This window comes from Aythya ferina (genome assembly GCF_964211825.1).
Source record: "Aythya ferina genome assembly, chromosome: 5".
Taxonomy (NCBI): Eukaryota; Metazoa; Chordata; class Aves; order Anseriformes; family Anatidae; genus Aythya; species Aythya ferina.
The window spans coordinates 62,755,088-62,773,277 of record NC_140301.1 but is presented as its reverse complement, the minus strand read 5'-3'; the positions used below and the strand labels follow the sequence as shown (position 1 = coordinate 62,773,277).

The window sequence follows — 18,190 nt, the reverse complement described above, 5'->3', positions numbered from 1 at the left end:
TAGGCCCCAGCAGCTTTTTTTTTTTTTTTAAACACAGCTACACCTTCAAATCATATTTTACTCTGCAAGAAGGTTGTACCTTGTCAATTCTGTGCTGCACTTCAATTTTTTGCAGTAATACAAGATGCTTAGACAAATAAATAATAGAAATTAAGTTTATTAAAGAAAATATAACATGTACAAAAACAGTTTCTTAATATTAATATTTTATAACAACTTTTGATGCTATGAAATGTTATTGCATATTCTACCAAATGACTGTAAGGTAAGAAACCCAAATGTAAACTGTAATATTTTAGGTTTGGGGGAAAAGAAGAATTCATTCCAAAATAAGCTAAAGGCAGTATGTTTCAGTAACAACAAACCCCTGAAATAAAAATATTTTTAAGTCACATTTTGCTGGAAATTAATCTCATGAGACAGAATTCCAGAGAAAATGTACATGGCTTACTGAGTTAACTAAGTATTCTTTTTCCTGGCAGCTAGTGGATTTCATCTATGTAGTTTACAGGCCAAGACTTACAAATCTAGGTGGTTGCTTGCAGTTTCGAGGTTCAATTTCTAATGACTTGTTGAACAGGTAATCTGTAAACTCCTTTTCTGGTATCTTCCCCATAGGATTGAGATTTTCAAAGAACTTCTAAATGAAACAAGCATCAATAACATTAAAAACCAGACAACCAAACAGCAACAATAAAAACCCACATGCATAGAGCAAGAATTTGAATGAAAAATCTAGCTCTTCACTATTCTGTAACTTTTTGACAGGAAAAAGAGATGGTGGAGTGCTCCCTGATAAAAATAAATAAATAAAAAATACTATGCAAGAAATAATCAAAGATCCTGGTAAGTTTCCTGAAATAAACGACCTTATTTCAAATACCCAGACGTGTAAAATGAAGTTTTCTGTACACTTTGCCAGCATTTCTTTTAACTTCTTGATCATTTACAGCCTGGCAGTGTTCCAGGCCATACAACCGTGCCCTGGACACTTCCCTTCAGGTAACAGCACAGATCTGGGAAGGAGCCGAATCAGATCATGCGGTAGTGAAAGCAAGTGTTATTTTGCCAGTGCCATTTTTAGGGGAATTTTGGATGTCATCAGTTAACTACAAAGGACAGGAAGGGACAGGGGACAAAAGCAGGAAGGTCAGAGGCAGGGACAGAATCTGGCGATATGGCACGAGGACAGGAGGTAAGGCATGGTAAGGCAGGACTGGCACCAAGGGCATGGCACAGAACGAAGCTCCCTGGTGCAGCTGGAGCCTCTGGGTGGTGAATTACAACATTTTCTACTTGCTCTTTTTACTTTTAAAGCGCAAACCCTGCCATCCCTTGAGTTTATTTCACTTCTTGGCTTGAGAATACTGTAAATCTTCAAAACCCTTCCCAGAAATGTCCACAGCAATTAAACACACAATGCAAATAACATTTTAAACACCAGCATTATTGCCCATTTCATTCTTTATGTAACCAAGTTCTTTGTTGCTTCCTGACTGCTGCTGTTCACAAGCTGAGAGAGCTATGCACAGAGCTGTTTTCTGGAAAGGTTACAATTAGCTGTGCACTCAGGAAGATGTCTGGGTACTTCAAACTATTCTTTTCAATCATTATTACCCCTCTACACAAACACTTGCCTTTACCTGGCTCAGGTTCCATCGTTTTCTTTTAATTTACTTTAAATGATCTGGGATGCACTGGGTGTTTTTCTTATCTAAGTAACCTCTTGAGGCTTTCTCATTTCTCAAGCTCGTGCTGGCTGACACCTCCACGTGCCCCGTTTATGTAACGCAGCGGTGTCAGGAGGCTGGGTCAGTAGGGTCACTGCCTGCTTGCAGCCCAGAAGGGAACTGAGTCCTGGGCTGCATCACCAGAGGGGTGGGCTGCAGGGCAGGGAGGGGATTGTGCCCCTCTGCCCTGCCCTTGTGAGGCCCCACCTGGAGCCCTGTGTCCAGGGCTGGGCCCCCAGCACAAAAATTATGTGGGGATGCTGGAGAGGGTCCAGAGGAGGGCCATGAAGATGCTCAGAGGGCTGGAGCACCTCTATGGAGGGCTGTGAGGCACTGGAACTGGCTGCCCAGAGAAGCTGTGGATGCCCCATGGAGGTGTCCACGGCCAGGCTGGGCAACCTGGTAGAGTGGGAGCTACACCCGGTGCTTTAGGCCCAAATAAACTGACTTTTCTTCCCAAGTTCTGCTGCTCAGTCAGTGAGTCTCATGCACTGTTCTGCTGCTAGGAAACCTCACCAATACCAGGCTGCAGACCAGCAAGGGGATGAGCAAGACCCAGAACACGGAACCCAAGAAAGCAGATACCTGGCTCCAGCTGGCCCTTTGCTGCAACATTTTTGTTGTCTGCTGCCACAGACCAGCCACCATTTCCTCCCTCTTCTGATGGTCACTGATCACACAAGATTAGGTCTGTGCTGGCAGAATGACTGACCATTTTTGGTTGTATGCATTCTTTTCCTTCTCTTACCCCCAAAGGAGATATTTAGTTTTTGATTACCCGAATTTCTGGCTCTATCCGTAAGCAGTAGGGCTGATTTTGATACTGCTGGATTTCTCCTGTGATTTCAGCCACTTTTCTCCTTTTGCTGAAATTAATTAATTCTTTCCCTTGTCTTTTAAGGAAGTCAGGATTCCCTTCTTCTGTCTTCAAAATATTTGTTAGGTATATTCCTGACAGAAAAGAAATGGATTTGAAAGTTCATGTTTATTCTAAGATCTAATTTCATTCTTTATAATGAATGAATGATAAAAAAAAGTCCAAGTATAGGTAGACCATTCCCTTTAACGCTCCAACAGTTTACTAACTGGTAAAAATGAATTAAGTTTGCATTTTACAAAGGAACAATGTATTATTGAAATAAGATGTTTCAACTCCTTAACCTGAGATCCCGAATTTAGAAAAACATCTTCAGGTCATTGCCACAATCAGCTCACCAATGCAGAAGCAGAGTAAAATGAAGTGGGGTAATATTCATACCAATAATACCAGTAATCTGTATTACTAAATTAGAAAAATAACTTTTATATACAAGACACTAAGTCTAAAATCATTACAAACCTAGGAAGTTAAAGTAACAAATAAATATTTTTTAGAGCAAAACACCACCTGTTACTATAAGCAAGATTAACACATCTGCATCAAACCTAATTTAAGAAAGACAACACACACAGTATTAGCCTATTCTGGTGTTACTTACCAAAGAAAGGCACACAGGGTGGATTGATTGACTTGAGCTTAGCTAGGTACTTTTTAAAATGATCTTGACTTAGTTCTACTGCTTCATCCAAAACCCTTTTTTTCCTTTCCTGTAGTGCCTAAATTGTCAAAGAGAAAAAAAACAAAATAGAAGCTATGCAGATCTCAACAGCACGGTTAGAAAATACAAGATAATTACCTAGGTTTCTTAACAAAACTTAGAAACTCAAATTAATATTTGAAAGAACCTCTTCTGTAAATGGCTCTTGACTACAGCACCATCAGTTCAATAATTCTTCCTAGCCTCTCTTCCTAGTGTCCACCTAAAGCAGTCAGCAACCATTTGTTTTTGTCTCTTAACAATGTGAATTGTCAGAGACTCTCATGCAAAAGTGCTCATGAACTGAAATCTGAGCTTTAGCTATCCCCTCTTATGCCCCTCTATCCCCACGGTCCTTGTGTAGGTAAGAAATTCTGCTGTTCAAGTGTTCCAGGCTTCTCTGCCCTGGGACCCTCCCCTTTCACACACATAAAACACTGGACTGAAGCAATGGGTTCATTTCAGACAAGTTAACAATCAAATGTCTATGCTGTTTCCCCTTTTTGAGCTGAATACAAGTGAGAAAACATCTGCTGAAAAGCTCCACTTCCTGTTACAAATCCTTTGAGACAACCAGTCCATCTCATGTTGTCTTGTAACTTTTAAAGTAACTCTGTCTCATAATTAATTTGTTTTCTTCTAAGAAAGCAAGTACAATATGGATTTCACTTATGAAGTTTGCCTGATTCATTTCTGGATTCTGTTTATTTTTTTTCTCAAGAGCAATGCCCAGAGCTTACCTCAAACGTGTGATCTAATCTGTACACTGACACGGAGTTCATTGCACTGACTATCTCCAGAACACCATTGAAATTATTCAGATCTTGAAAAACTTGCAGGATTTCTATAATCCTGCTCAGCACAGCCACCCGCTCTTCGAAGTTCTCGGTTTCCACTATGCACCTAATCAAAAGACGTAACTTGAGAAGTACTGATAAACAGAACCTGAAAGCTCAGCAAGCTAGCAAATTAATTTAGTAGCTAGCAAAACGTCCAAGTGAAAACTGTACAGTGTGTCTAGCAGGCACGGTTTGGTGCACTGTCAAAAATCTCAAGTACAAATTTATGTAATCACATATTATATATGTTTAGGTTGAAATAACAAGATGATTTTGGCACGTACTCTAAAATAAAGCAAGACCCAAGCACAATCCAGGGTAAGCAGGGTGACCCTCTCATGCTGCAGTATCTATGATAGCATTTTAAGCTCATGAGGTTACGTATACACGTACAAACTGCTACACCCTTTTGACTGCAGCATGGCCATGTCTTCAGAAGTCCTTAGTGATGCATCACAAGAAGGGAGAGAGACTAAGCTAAGGGGATAGACACAACAGATTTTCAAAAGAGATGCAGAAAAGTGTCCTGCATTGCCTTCAGTGCCCTTGGATGTACTGTAGAAATAACAGCAGGGCACATGTTGACCATGTGGACAGTACTGGAAAAAATCCATTTATTTAATTTTTTTTTAAAATGGAGGAAACACATGATTGGCATGGCATGGACCTAGAAATAAAACCTGAAATTATTGTAATACTCTACTACTATCTCAAGATTCAAGGCAACAGAATTCAAGGAAGACAAAAACGTTTCTCAATTTCAGAAGGAGTTCACGCCACTATACTAAAATCACCATCACTTTACTTACTTTTCAAACCAAAGAGTAAGATTTGTAGTGTGACGAATCATTTTCAATAGATTTGGGGAGTTAATTTCCTTATCTTCTTTAGTCCACACACTACCGACGAGTTCAGAAGGCTGTACTGCCCTGTTATGATAAAGCAAGATGAACAGGATTGTTCAATATAAATAATAATTGTGTTCCGTGTTTGCATTAAAAGATTATTTCTTCCCTTAATCACGACTTGGTATTTCACAAATACAACCCAGTATAAGAAAAACAGTTACTTAAAATAACTTTTCGATGAGTACTTGCGGATAGGAGAAAATCCATTTTTATCTTAACTGAAATTGGCATTTTTGAATAAGCATTTCCACATAAGAAAATTACAAAGGAGTTAAGTTTAATCTCCTGAAGGCAGAAGAAAGAATCTTAAAGGCAATTAAAATCTTTTTTTTAATAGGAAGCTAAAGTACTTGGAGCAACCTGCTGGAAAAGTGACCTATTTCCATTGAAAACCTGTTATCACTGAAGCATTAAAGGATGCTTCACCTTTTTGTTTCGTAAGCTCTTAAAGAACTTCTACCTGGCAAAACTCAGCTCTCACATCGAGGCTAGCTTTATTTACGATCAGTAACAACAAAGCACAGAAACAGCAGAGCATTTATGATACCAGGCTAAAAAACTCTTCAGAACTAGATTAGAGGACCCCGATGTACCAGTCCTGTAAGTTATATTGTGTGTAACGCCTAGGACTTTGCTATGCATCTATTAAGCAAAGGGGGAGAGACAATCATGTGTTTTTTATGACACAATAAAAGTTTTTTATTAATGTAACAAAGTTTGCTTTTAACAAGGAGACTATAAACTGATATTACCTACTCATAATACTTTAGTTTCCTAAACTACTGTATTTATTCAGTTATGCTATCAGAAATCTCATATAGAGATGTAAAAACACCTTTTCTCTTGTATATTTCGGTACCAAACAGAAAACCTACTTCCATAAACCCTGTAAAACAAGGGGACGTACTTTTGACTGATTCTATGAACTTTCTTGCTCAGATAGCACAAAGAGACCTCTACCTGTACAGGTCAGACTCCAGAAGCGTCAGCTGCCGAGCAATTTCTATGGGGTGCAGAGTCATCAGGTCCAGGGTCTCGCTGTGCCCAACGCGCCAGATGTGCCACTCGATGGGGGGAGGCGGGCTCTCAAAGGTGATGTTGTGACTGATCCCATTTGCTTGAGCTTTCTTTCTTTTGATGATTTTAGCAATTGATTCCACCCACTTCTTCATGGATTTTCCTACAAAACATAACAAATAAAAAACGTTTTTAATGTCATCTTAACTTATTTTTAATAGTTTAATGAAAACAACAAAATACGCACATGCACTCAAAATACTGCATTTCTGCAGGAAAGCTAATTAGGTTTGCAGTTCATTATTTATTTTTGTCTTATGGGTTCTTGCACTTATCTCAGTTTGCAAATACAGACACACCAACAAATTTTTGGGTGTCCAGTTGCATTTAAATGCATCTACTGACATGTTTAGTGGGAGACAAGTGACCACGCACACACTGCATTTTACTGTTTCCCCTAAACTGCAACCATCATCTTTTTGACTGCTAGCTTCACCTACTAAAAGGAAAATAACTGAAAAAAAGTAAACAAGCTTAAACTGGAAACTTTGCAATATGCTGTACTAGTGCACAACATAATGAAGAGATTAAAAAAAATATGCTTACACCATCAGTCCAACATTTACAGTACACAGCATCATGGACAAGACAAGAAGTACCTTCAGCAGTTCAAGACAAATAACTTTTATGAGACTAGCCCCCAAAATTGAATTATTTCTCTCTGGTCAGCAGTAGAAACCTCTGCAAAAGATAAACTATGGGTCTCAAAGTTTGGCTCAGCGTGGTATTGCCCCACATACGGTCTGACAATCTGAAAAGTAAAGTCTAGCATTGCCAGGACAATGATGCAAACTGCTGGCCCTCCATCTAGGCTGCCCAAAAAATCTGCTAGTTTGTAAAGGATTGCTCCAGAGGAAGTGATACCAAATGGAACAAGGGTTTTCTTAAAGGATAATGATTTTCAGCTAGAATTTTAAATCAATGGGAAAAGACTATGGAAAAACTCATCTCGTTATCCAACAGGGAAGGAATTCTCTACAAGTACAAAGCAAAGAAGGGAGGTGAGAGAATTCTGAATTCTCCTAAGTCTGTTACAGAGTCAGGCAAGGATGAACCCTACTGCCCAAAAGTAAATACATTGAAGTTAAACAATGCCACAATGCGTGAAATCATTTTTTGGTAGCTATTTACGTATGATTCAAGCCAAAGATTGCTCATGTAAAGGAGAGTTAAATAACAGCTCCATTAAAGGCATTAAAATTACTCATGTGTGAAGATATTTTCATGCCTAAAACCCCTGAGCATTAGAACAGCAGGCTGTACCAAAATGGGGAAGAACAGAGGACTACCAATTACCATACCTCTCACACTTGAAATAAACGTCTCCAATCTCTCTAGCAACTCCAGATCTCTTTCAAAATCGTAAAAATGGTGCTCTACCCAGTGGCGAAAAACATTTAATATTCTGAGGAAGGAGAGAGAAAAAAATAATTATTTTGGGGTGTTGTTTTTTTTTTTTTTTTTTTTTAGGACTTCCAAGCTCATCCTATGTAAACATTAAACAAAACACAGGTATATAAAAGCTGAGTTAGATTCGTGTGACTGAAGACTATCAAAATGCAGATGGACACAGGGGCAGAGCAAAGACTAAGCATGCATCGATGAACACAGAAGTCCCCAAGTATTTTAAACCTCATTTTCCAGACTTAGCATGTATATAAGTTTTAAAAACAAACAAATAAAGAATGCTAGTGTTGAGGTGTTTTCAGAAGAGGAAAAAATTCATCAATAACAGATAAAACAAGTATCATGAATATAATTTATTGGTATATTTTTTAAACAAACAAAAATAATTAGAATTGACCATTTGATTGGAAACAAATTTGTAACAGTTTCTTTCCTATGCGTAAAATTCAATCTTAGAAGTTTTTGCAGGTGTGCTGGCCTAATTTTTCATCTTTTTATTTACACTAACAGCACTACAAGATCCAGTGCTTTAAGGATAACACTCAACTTTCTCTTGACTTTTCTCTACTTTCTTAAACAGACCGCTAATAAACAAGTCTTTAAGAACTAAACCACGACTGCTCTTCAGCCTTCCACTCTCTTCAGATGTATCAGAATAAAAAACTCTTCTGCCTCTTCTTTTTGTAAACAAGTTGAACTCATAACTCAAACCTCCTATTTATTGGGGTGCACCACATCACCTTACCTGAGTGCTGAGCTGATACCTCCTCCATCAACCAGCACAACTGATTTTCCCCGTGCCAGCCCAAAAGCTGGGGTAAGGATGGTGGGGTTAATGGAGAGCCCACAGTCAAGGGCTCACAGAGGAGATGGTTGCAGTGAGATTTGGTTACTTCAGCCCCGTTGCCTTTGCAGAAGTGGCTCAGCAGAGTGCTGCTTAACTTTTTGCAGCTCAGGATATTAAGGTAAAGCAGCGCTAATTGTGGTCCTCCTTTCAGCACCGGGCTACTGTTTGCAGTGGTTCAGCTCTGTAGACTGGGGGCAAGAATGTCTGAGAGGACCAGGGCAGATAATTGATTTTAATTTGCCAGCCTGGTGTGAGTCTAAGTACTGGAGCAGTCGGCTGGGCTAGCTGAGTCAAGCTAAGGACGCTCAACATGAACACATGGAGGAGAAACACTGGGAAGAGGAGAGCTATTTAACTTAAAGAAGAAAGTTTATCCCATGGAAGGATGGCTACTCAGACCCTTCGGGCTGGAAATTAATGACAGCTTCTAACCATCAAAGGAGGGATGCTTTGAAACGAGTTCCCAATAACAGTAATAGAGGATCTTATCTAATCAGTCTTTGCCTTTGAGATATCGTGGTAGGAGTACCGAAAAAGCAAGAAAGACTACCTGGTTCTGCTGACTGCACTTGCAGCTGGGCACCTCCTCTTTCTCATAACCTCACCTGCATTTAGTCAAGTCAAAGACCTGACTGTTTCTGTGCACTGCGCAGCATGTCTACAGCGTGTGGAGTAAGTGCTGAAGAGGGGGAAGGACTGGGCACCTTCATGTTCCCCACCTTACTCCCAAATCTCAGATCTCTCTGAAGTAGAGCTCAATACTGGTACAAAACTGGGATGTACGAAGTGCTGTGCATATCAGCATGAAAGATCAAATTCAGACCCTTCTTTTGAACTGTAGGAAAGCTAACATTTTCAAGCCACCAGAAACCTGTAATATCTCCTCGATTCTAAGATTAACTATAAGCCACAGGAGTGTGTGTGTTAAATAGCAGCTCTGAACCACATCTCTCATCGAGGAGGCACTAATAAGGGCGCTCAGCTCACCAACCACAGCATGAATTAGACATTAAGGGTACCTGTCATGACAAGAGGTATCCTAATCTCTCAAAGAAAGAAACCAGAAACCAAAACCAAACACCCTGGAAACTTTGGAACTAGGCACAGGTTTCAAACAGCTCAAACGTATCATGTGAGTAGTGCTGCACTGATTTTGGAAATTAATAGCCAGAATCATGGTTACTTGCTGCCTTCAACTGTTCTACGGGTTCTGTTTCATTGATAAGCCCCTGTCCTGCTCAGCTATGGCATCAGCAGCGCGGCACGAAGATGCATTTGTAGCATGCAGATGGGCACTGTGAGGAGGTCTCCAAGCAGCTTCAAGCCTAGCTAGAAGAGGAGGATATAAAAATAGCAAGAAAAGCGATACAGCTATATTTAAACTCGTGAGCCAGTTATGTCACAAAAGCCCATTCTGTGCAAGTTTCTTTGGAGGGGCTCTATAGGCGTTTATGGGGATGTCTGCAGAAACACTAACCAGAAAACAGCAATCTGAAACCAGGAAAAAATGATGCTGAGAAGTAGCGCGTGAAGATCTCCCACGAACTGATAGCTCTGGAGACCAGCAGCCCTGCTGAAGCCAGGGGAATTGATAAACTCAGAACACCAAGAACCTGAGAAAGCTGCACAAGGACGGGAGCGCACAGAAGTATCAAGGTTACTCTGGGGTTGTGTAACTTGGACCACATCCAAGAAAGTGGCGGCTCCTATATATCGACGAGAGCTACAGGATTGTGTACTCACATGCTTGGGTGTTTAGTTTGGATCTTGATTATTTTTTTAAATGTATGTATTTGTACACAGGTATGTGATGAAAGAGGTACGCCCTCGGTGACCTTCCAAAAACCTATACTGAAGGTCCTGGCACGTCAGGATGATTCTCTAATTAACAGTAAATTGCTGCTGCTCTGAACAGGTAACTACGAATGACTGCGTGGTGAGGGAAAAAAATGGAGGGTACTGTGCCCGTGGTTATTTGCCATTAATAGTAACAGCTTGATACTACTAATAGCAAGTTTAATGAATAAAGGTTGTTCTAACAAACACTGGCTGTGAGCTCTGTCTCCTCCTGACTTGATTCCCTATCAGGGAAACAACAAGCCTCATTCATGCTAGAAATGCTTAATTGTTCCCCAAATTAGCTTGGTCAGCAAGACCTTGAAGATTCACTGTAGCCCGTTGCAAAGTGCAGTACAGACAAGAGTCTCCCTGTGTGCAAATCCATCAATAGGCTGGGAAAGGGAGTAAAATACCAGCAGGACTGAAAAAATGGAAACAGAGAAACTATCTTCACAGGGCCTGTTAACAAGGAACCCATTCAAAACGCCGTCAGAAACACTTTGAGTTGTACATCTCTCACCCACACCCGCTCTCCATAGCAGCCATACAGCGTTCTTGTGGGTGGCGGAGATCACAGCTGTGAGCAGCAGAGACCCAAAGTACAGTTGCAACAACAACAACAGAAGTCAGTATGACTAATCAGAACACGGCTTGGGATATTAGTCTGGTTGCAGACAATGATAAGTCCCTACTTGACAGCACAGCAGTCTCCTAAAGAGATTACCGTCTCCAGGCGTGCAACGTAATGGCTGAACTAAAATCTGGCTTTAAGAGAACAAATTTAAAAGCAAAGAAACCTGAGTTGCACTGGCTGGACGTATTCCTTGCGAAATCGCTTCAGGTCTGCGCTGATGGGCTGCTCTCCTTTCTCGATTGCCAGCCTGTCTGCTTCAGTAGGCTCCGGCTCGGGGATTTCAAACCTACGAACACAAGCACCAGAAAACCGATGGCAATTAAGATAAAAGCCAAACCCTTTATGTAGGACATGAAGAGCAATTTTATTTAAAGAAATTCAGTGCAGTGAAACTCAGGCACTCATCTGGCATCCAGTCTGCCTGGAATTCCCTCTTCCCCTGGCTATGTGCTGCCAACACACCCAGCTCTCACTGATAATTCCCTAGTTTTCTGGTCATCACAAGATGTCTAGACTAGGATAGAAGGTTTTTAACTACCTGCTAGCTTGATTAAGTGAAGATTAGAAGAGAGCTTAAGAACAGCTTTATCACACTGCATTAACATGTTGTTTACAGTACGAGTCTGTGCCTTTCAAACAAACTGCTTAGAACACTTCAGGATACTCCAACATGTAAGCAGTCCAAACCACCACCACCCCACAGCTGAGGCACACCAACTTCTCTAGCTGATAAGGAATTCAGGTGCTAATTTAACAAACAGGAAAAAAGGAAGCTTGCATTGAAAACTGTCATTGCTGTAGCCATGTTAAGAAGTTTCTGTTTTATGCACTTTGCTGTTTTTCCTGTCTGCCAAATGTATTCCACACAGCACTGAGAACACGAGCAGAAAAGGAGCAGGTAAATGAACACAAAGCCTTTTTCAGGAAGGATAACCACAGCGTACCTTTCAATCAGTAAGCTCAGCAGTTCCTGGGGCTTGCAAAAAGAGCGATATGTGGTAAGGAAAGTACGTACAAAATTTGGATCTGTAAAGACAGAGTAAGAAAACGATGAAAGTTTTTTTAAATCTTGTCTCAAAATATCAGGAAAAAAATACAGGTCCACATAGGAAAAGTTTGAAGTGCAGAAAATACACGGAAATTTTAAGTCAAGCACTTTCGAAAATACCCGAACTGATACTGCTTGTGAAATTTTCATTTAGCCCTCTGATACAATTCCCCTGATACAATTCAGCTGCACATTCTCTCAAAAACTGTGTCTCAGTCTTGGCATGTGGAATGGCTTACACTCACTGCCCAGGCAGCCATTCAACGCCTTCCGAAAGACAAGGAAAACAATGTAGAGCTAGGCTGTCTGCTATCATGACATCAAAAATACCTCTACCACCCCGACGAAACATTTGTCTTACCTGTTCTTACAAAAATCTCCCCAGCAGAGCCTGCACGCCTCCCCAGCACACAACTGCTGTGGGCTGAGCAGCCGGCAGGGAAAGCAGCACGGGCAGCAGAGGCCTTACAAAGCAAAATACCTGCAGCACTTCCAGCCCGTGCATCTCCAGAAGCCACCACACCTGCCTCCTGCCTTCTCGCTGCTGCAGGAGGTGTGTTACCAGCGGGTGCAGCTGTCTGCAAGCCAGGACAATTCTCAGCCCGGTGTCAATCTGCCTGCCCTGGCATTTTGGCTGAGGCCAACACGTGTTTGTGTTGGCCCGCTGCTAGCTTAGAAGCATACATCTGTTATGATCTTGTTTATCAGAGGTATTAAGTGCACTTTATTTCACACCCCAAACATAGTTTTCCGTGCTGCAAAAGCACTCCCATCAGTCAAACCCCTCTGCATCAAGCTGGATTATAAATTCAGTGGCCATCTGCTAAAAAGCTCCATCAAACCGACCAGCACCACAAAACAGAGTCAAGGAGAGAACCCAGCCCTCTAATACAGCACCCACGTGCTGCAAACACAAACATTTCTCCTCCTGCTCCACAGTTCCATGCCTCATTTGAAGCCTGGGCACAAAATTACAGCCCCCCGATCAGACAACTTTGACTCATCCCCAGAACACCATCTGAGGAAGGTGGCACAGCACGCAGACACGAGGGAATAAAACTCTACGGCCATGCCTGCCTGAAAAAAAACAGCAACCCACAACAAAACACAAATTAAATGCTTAATTATACAGAGTCCCAACATTTTCCTTTAATTTCTTTCAATTCCACTCTCGGGGAGTTTCCTAGATTGTGAATAAGCAGGCTGACAGACGGATCACTTCAGTGTGAGCCTCAGCGGGTCATCATCTGGCCCTAATCCTTCCGTGCCTGCAGCAGACCCCCCAGGCGGCTACCAGTGGCTGCAAGCTGCTAGCCTGTGGCCGCAGCAGCTGCCTGAGCTGCTTGGGAGCAAATGAATGGTGAAATACAGGAAAACCAGGCCCAGAGAAATGCTCGTGCAGATGTTCACTGAAAGCACGGATTTGGGCTTGTTGGGTGTTTCTTTTTACTTACTGTGCTGTAAATCATCTTGAGTCTGTCAGGGAACTTACGCTAGCAGTCATCAACATGCAGTCAGTTAATTTCTTCTAAGAGGCACCCAGAAGATTAAGAGACACTTCTTTTAAGCAGGCTTAAATTCCCTTCAAAGGCTCAACGTTTATAAGGGAGCCTACTTGGGAATGTGCTTGAAGGTTGAAGTAATGGTGCTCTCGTTCTGGGCTGCTGAGTTTGCACCCTAGTCCTGGACTGGCCTGTTCTGCCTCTCCGTCACATCTGCAGTCACTCACCAGTATTATTTATGGCATTTTTAAAAGAAAAATCTTCTTCTTACCACTGAACAGGTGGGCAGGCTCTCTGCTCTGTAGACAAGATCTGCAATTCTCTTACAATGGGGACTGCTACTCTGCTTTCTGACCTGTGCAGGTGCCTGGATATTATTTTTTAGATTATTTTTATAAATAAACATTCTCAACACAATGGAAAATACAAGCAACGTGCTTCTAATAGTGGCTTACAAGCTAAATTCAAGAGATTAACAACTCTGCATCTGCTGCGTGCCATGGTATCCCGGTATCAACTGGCAAGTTCTTTCACACGACAGGAGTTCTACAAACAACCTCTGCTGGAACAAACCTGCTTCAAACAATCTGAAACCAATGCAAACATCTAAAAACCGAGCAGCTAAAAATGTATTGGTACATAAATACAAAGATAAAGCAGCATCAGGATCTGCTCGGAGTCCCTCCGCACGCTGTTAGTTATTGAAATGCCCTTGCGGAGGCAGACGGACAGGGTTTGTTAGTCTTGGCTCCAAACACTGTTTGGGAAAAAGCACACAGAAACCCAAGAGGACAACGCTTTCGCTGAAGATTCCCAAAGCCAAAGCAGCATGTACTTGTGCTATAAAGCCCTCACAAGTTACACTATCAAACTAATAATCAAATGCACCAGTTCTTTCCGAAAGAGAGAGAACCTGAAACGCCACAGAAACCCACATGGCTTTGAATTGGATGAGGTGGGATCCACAAACACAGCTCTGGGTTACTTGTGTGACAGGTAGCTGCATCAATTTCAGTGTGTGGCCAATGAGAAATACTCTTCTCTTCTCTTTCTTTCTTTAAAATATACAGCTCAAGACAATCCAGCTCTAGTTGTTACAACAGCATGCACGTTTCTGAAGACTCATACCTAAGCTCTCTCAAACTTTTTCAGCAGTGTTAGTACTTTACATAATTACAAGTTTTATTTCTGTGGCTTTAAGACAGCATTTCACAGGGAAGGCTGAAGAATTGATTGGGATTTGCCTCCTTTTCTACTGAGGGACTTCAGAAAGTGGCAGGCTAAGGCTTAACAGAAATAACCAGCGACGTTTCTCCTCCTCCACACAGCACGCAGCTCTGCTGCTTTAGCCACGATGGTCTTGGGAGAAGAATGAAGCAAAGGTTTAACAGAAAGCATTGGTAGCTCCTATTAGACCACTGACACACTGCAGGGGGGGGGGGAGCCTGCATGCCTGAAGTCTTCTTATAGCTTTGCCAGCAAAGCCACTTGATTTAATAAGATACTGGTTATTTCTGCAAACCTCGCTTTACATTTAACTATATGCTGGGGAAAAAAAGAAAGAAAAGAAAAGAAAAGAAAAGAAAGAGAAAAAAGGGACTAAATTAATTACCCGTACAAGCACCATCTTAAAAAAAAACGTATATAGTAAATGTTGAGGGTACCTGCATACATATGGTATGTTAACCTTTCGATTAATTTCACAACCGTTCCTCCTTTGATGATAGGAATTCCATTCCTGCTTTGCAAGTTGTCCTCAAAAACAATGTTTTCCTCAGAGTCTTCCACTACAAAACGATACACGCTTGGGCTGGGCAACCTCAGGGGCTGTTCGTTTTCTTCTTGCAGTAACACTGAATCAAGCATCCTATCCAGAGTACTCCGATACTGGAGGGAAATCAGAGCAGCCATCCAATTACTCTTCTCTTCAGCAGACTTGGCAGCAAAGAGTATACTGTTCTCATCTTTAGGCACCAGTTCAAAAGCATGTTTATATTCAGATGTGTCATCTTTATCAATAATCTGTATTTTTCTCATGATAAGTTTTTCCTTCAGTCTATACTCCGCATTGCTGTAACCGGGCAGCCGTGACTGGCCGTGATTAGTTTTACAGCTGATCATTAAACCATCAAAGAGAAAGATGTGGCGTTCATGTTTGGCTCCTATTTTTGTCAAGGTGCCTTCCATTATGAATTCGTTACAGCACTGCCCAATATCTTTGCCTTCCCAGCCATCAATATTTTTCTGGATTTCATTCATTTTCTTGATGGCCAAGTGTTTGCTTCTTATTTGTCGGTTATAGAAGCGACAGACTGGCTCCCTTGAACGAATAAAAGAAAAAGTCACGATGGGCACATTCCATGTTTGCCATCCCAAGAGACCAAAGTAAAACCACCTAAATTAATTGCTTATCATTCCTTCTTTCCCCTAATCAAGTTTACTGTTCCAAATAAACTATGTGCACTGTTTTGGCACGTGAGAGAGTAAGATATTGACATTATTCATAGAAATGGACTCTAAAAGTTTGGGCTGCTATTCCATTTCCAATGGAAATGGGCATAAAGACACGCCTTGAACAGGAAACACACACACTAACTAGAAAAAAAAATGACAATTCCTTCCATGTAATTTATTTCTTTCTCTCTCAACTTTGGGAAACCTGTGTAGTTTTGTGGATTATTACCCAGGCCGACGTCTTGGGGAGTGTTTGCTGTAAATGCGCTCCATGCTGCACTGGAGGTTCAGAAGAGCAGTAATGGCTTGTTTCAGGCACTCCCGATCCTCTTCATCTTCACTGCATTCCTGCAGTTGCTAGAACATAATAAACAGTTTTCTTTCAGATTTATCTGAATCACAGACGGGTAGGAAGGCTGACAAACATTCGTACAGTGTTTTGCACAGCACTCAGTGAAATCACTGACTTTGAGCCCATCAAAGAGTGACACACTCAGAGCTAGCTGTGTGTGTAACTACAAACCATTTGTCAGATACTCGGGAACAGTCTGTACACATGCAAAAGCAGAGAACAGGTGGGAGTTTAGAAAGACAACCCTTTTCTTACCGAGTGCCAATACTAACTGTCGGAGACATTTTTTGCTGTTATCTTTTCAACAAGATCCTATTTTACAACTGGTAATGATTTTGTTAAACAGTTTGGAGGTTTGAAGCAGTCAAGGGTGAAATGCTGTTGTATGTAACCACATGTAATATTCCTTCAATAAGGCCATCTCAACATTTCAGAGCACGTTTAAAAGACAGAAGGACCAAGATTTGCTCTCTTCTTACTGCTCTGAACTCAGCCATCTTCAGCAAATTCATCTATTTCAAGAAGAAACACCAACTCTGTCTGGCAAACTCCACCATACCAAATAAAGCCTGAAATTCAAGATTTGCTTCTAATTGCAAAATGTAAACACAGTGAGAATCAGCATGAAGACTAGATCTGTCTTTGCCACTAGGCAGAAACTTCTCGTATTTGGCAGTTTAACAAGCTTTCCTACCACCTCTATACACTCAACTGCAGTACGGTTTGAGAAAAGCCTATTTCCAGAATTCCTCTTTTTGGTTAAGGTCATCACTCCTAAAACACTACTGCTCTAAATAAGAGAGATTTTGCTTTTCAACCCCTTTCATGTTCAAAATTGTACGATTTCTTTAAAGAAAACTCAGGCAAACTGATTTGCTGGGCAATATCAAGACACTATGCCAGGCAGTTCTGGGTAAGTTCTGTTTTACCTCCATACTTCAAGAGAAATCTTACTTACAATCACTCAGCATGGCAGAAACCTTCTTTTCTTTTCCCCACTAAGTTCCCTCAGCAAGGATATTTAGCTTCCTCTAAAAGTAATTGAGAGAATGGGATTTGACCAGATTGGTCCACTCTCTTCCTTTAATTTAAATCACTGAATTTTTTGTTTTTCACATGCCCAAACAACCTTCATCTTGTGTGTTAGAGAAATGAGAGTTTCGTGGCAAAAAACTTCTGGGAGGTTTATGAGCTGGGGAACAGTACAAGAAAGGGAAAAAAACAAGATGTAAATCTTTGTGGAAACCCTTTTTTCTTCCTTTGTATCTGCCATAGAAATGCAAAGAACATAAAAATGGCTTGAAAAGTGCCATATCCTAGAAGTGGGGAAAGCTACTGAGCCTGATAAAATACTTTTCTTCCTCCCATGTCCCAAGCACAATTTCTTGCATACCCTTCCCGAAGTGAGACTTTGGCAGTTAACAGATGTCAAAGGGCATACTTTGCTTTTGTTGTTGGTATTGAACAAACAAAACCCCACTTGTCTAGTAATTTAATCCATTTCTACATCTTAACAAATAGATTCCTGAAGATCAGGCAGACTACCTGAAGCTCATTCTCTGTAATCACTTGACCAATATCTGCTTTTCCAAATGCCTGTTCATATTGAGCATCTTTCTGACTAAACAGATTAAAAAAGTGCAACATTTGCTAGACAGAGAAAATATGTAAATCTACAGGAAAAGGGAAAAAGGGGTCCTACATATATCAGATGTATTTAAGAATACCAGACAAATCGAGTATTAACTATTCTTTTTTTTTTTTTTTATTATACAGAAAACTGGGAGAGAACAGTAATGAAGCACGGTATTCATTAAGGAAATCATGCCATGATGATCCTGTAACATACTGGCCAGGGTTTCTGTCTGTGTCAGCAATTAGGTAACAGTGGAAAAGATCAAAAGGCAGAATTTCATATACTTTGGGTTGCCTGATAACTACATAGTGAGTCACATGCATGAATTAGGGGCAATCTT

The 18,190-nt window shown here is 41.0% G+C and overlaps 1 protein-coding gene across 1 annotated transcript in view; it reads right to left on the bottom strand.

Annotated features, from left to right (window-relative positions):
- Positions 1–18,190, bottom strand: part of SOS2 (SOS Ras/Rho guanine nucleotide exchange factor 2) — a 52,334-nt gene that overhangs the window by 5,521 nt on the left and 28,623 nt on the right. Inside the window, exons 9-19 of the mRNA XM_084522285.1 lie at positions 16,092–16,219; positions 15,073–15,728; positions 11,803–11,884; positions 11,022–11,144; positions 7,433–7,536; positions 6,015–6,234; positions 4,956–5,075; positions 4,048–4,210; positions 3,209–3,326; positions 2,509–2,681; positions 524–640 (exon numbers count right to left, since the gene is read on the bottom strand). Coding sequence (XP_084378411.1) covers positions 524–640; positions 2,509–2,681; positions 3,209–3,326; positions 4,048–4,210; positions 4,956–5,075; positions 6,015–6,234; positions 7,433–7,536; positions 11,022–11,144; positions 11,803–11,884; positions 15,073–15,728; positions 16,092–16,219 — 2,004 coding nt within the window. The remainder of the gene's footprint in view (positions 1–523; positions 641–2,508; positions 2,682–3,208; positions 3,327–4,047; positions 4,211–4,955; positions 5,076–6,014; positions 6,235–7,432; positions 7,537–11,021; positions 11,145–11,802; positions 11,885–15,072; positions 15,729–16,091; positions 16,220–18,190) is intronic.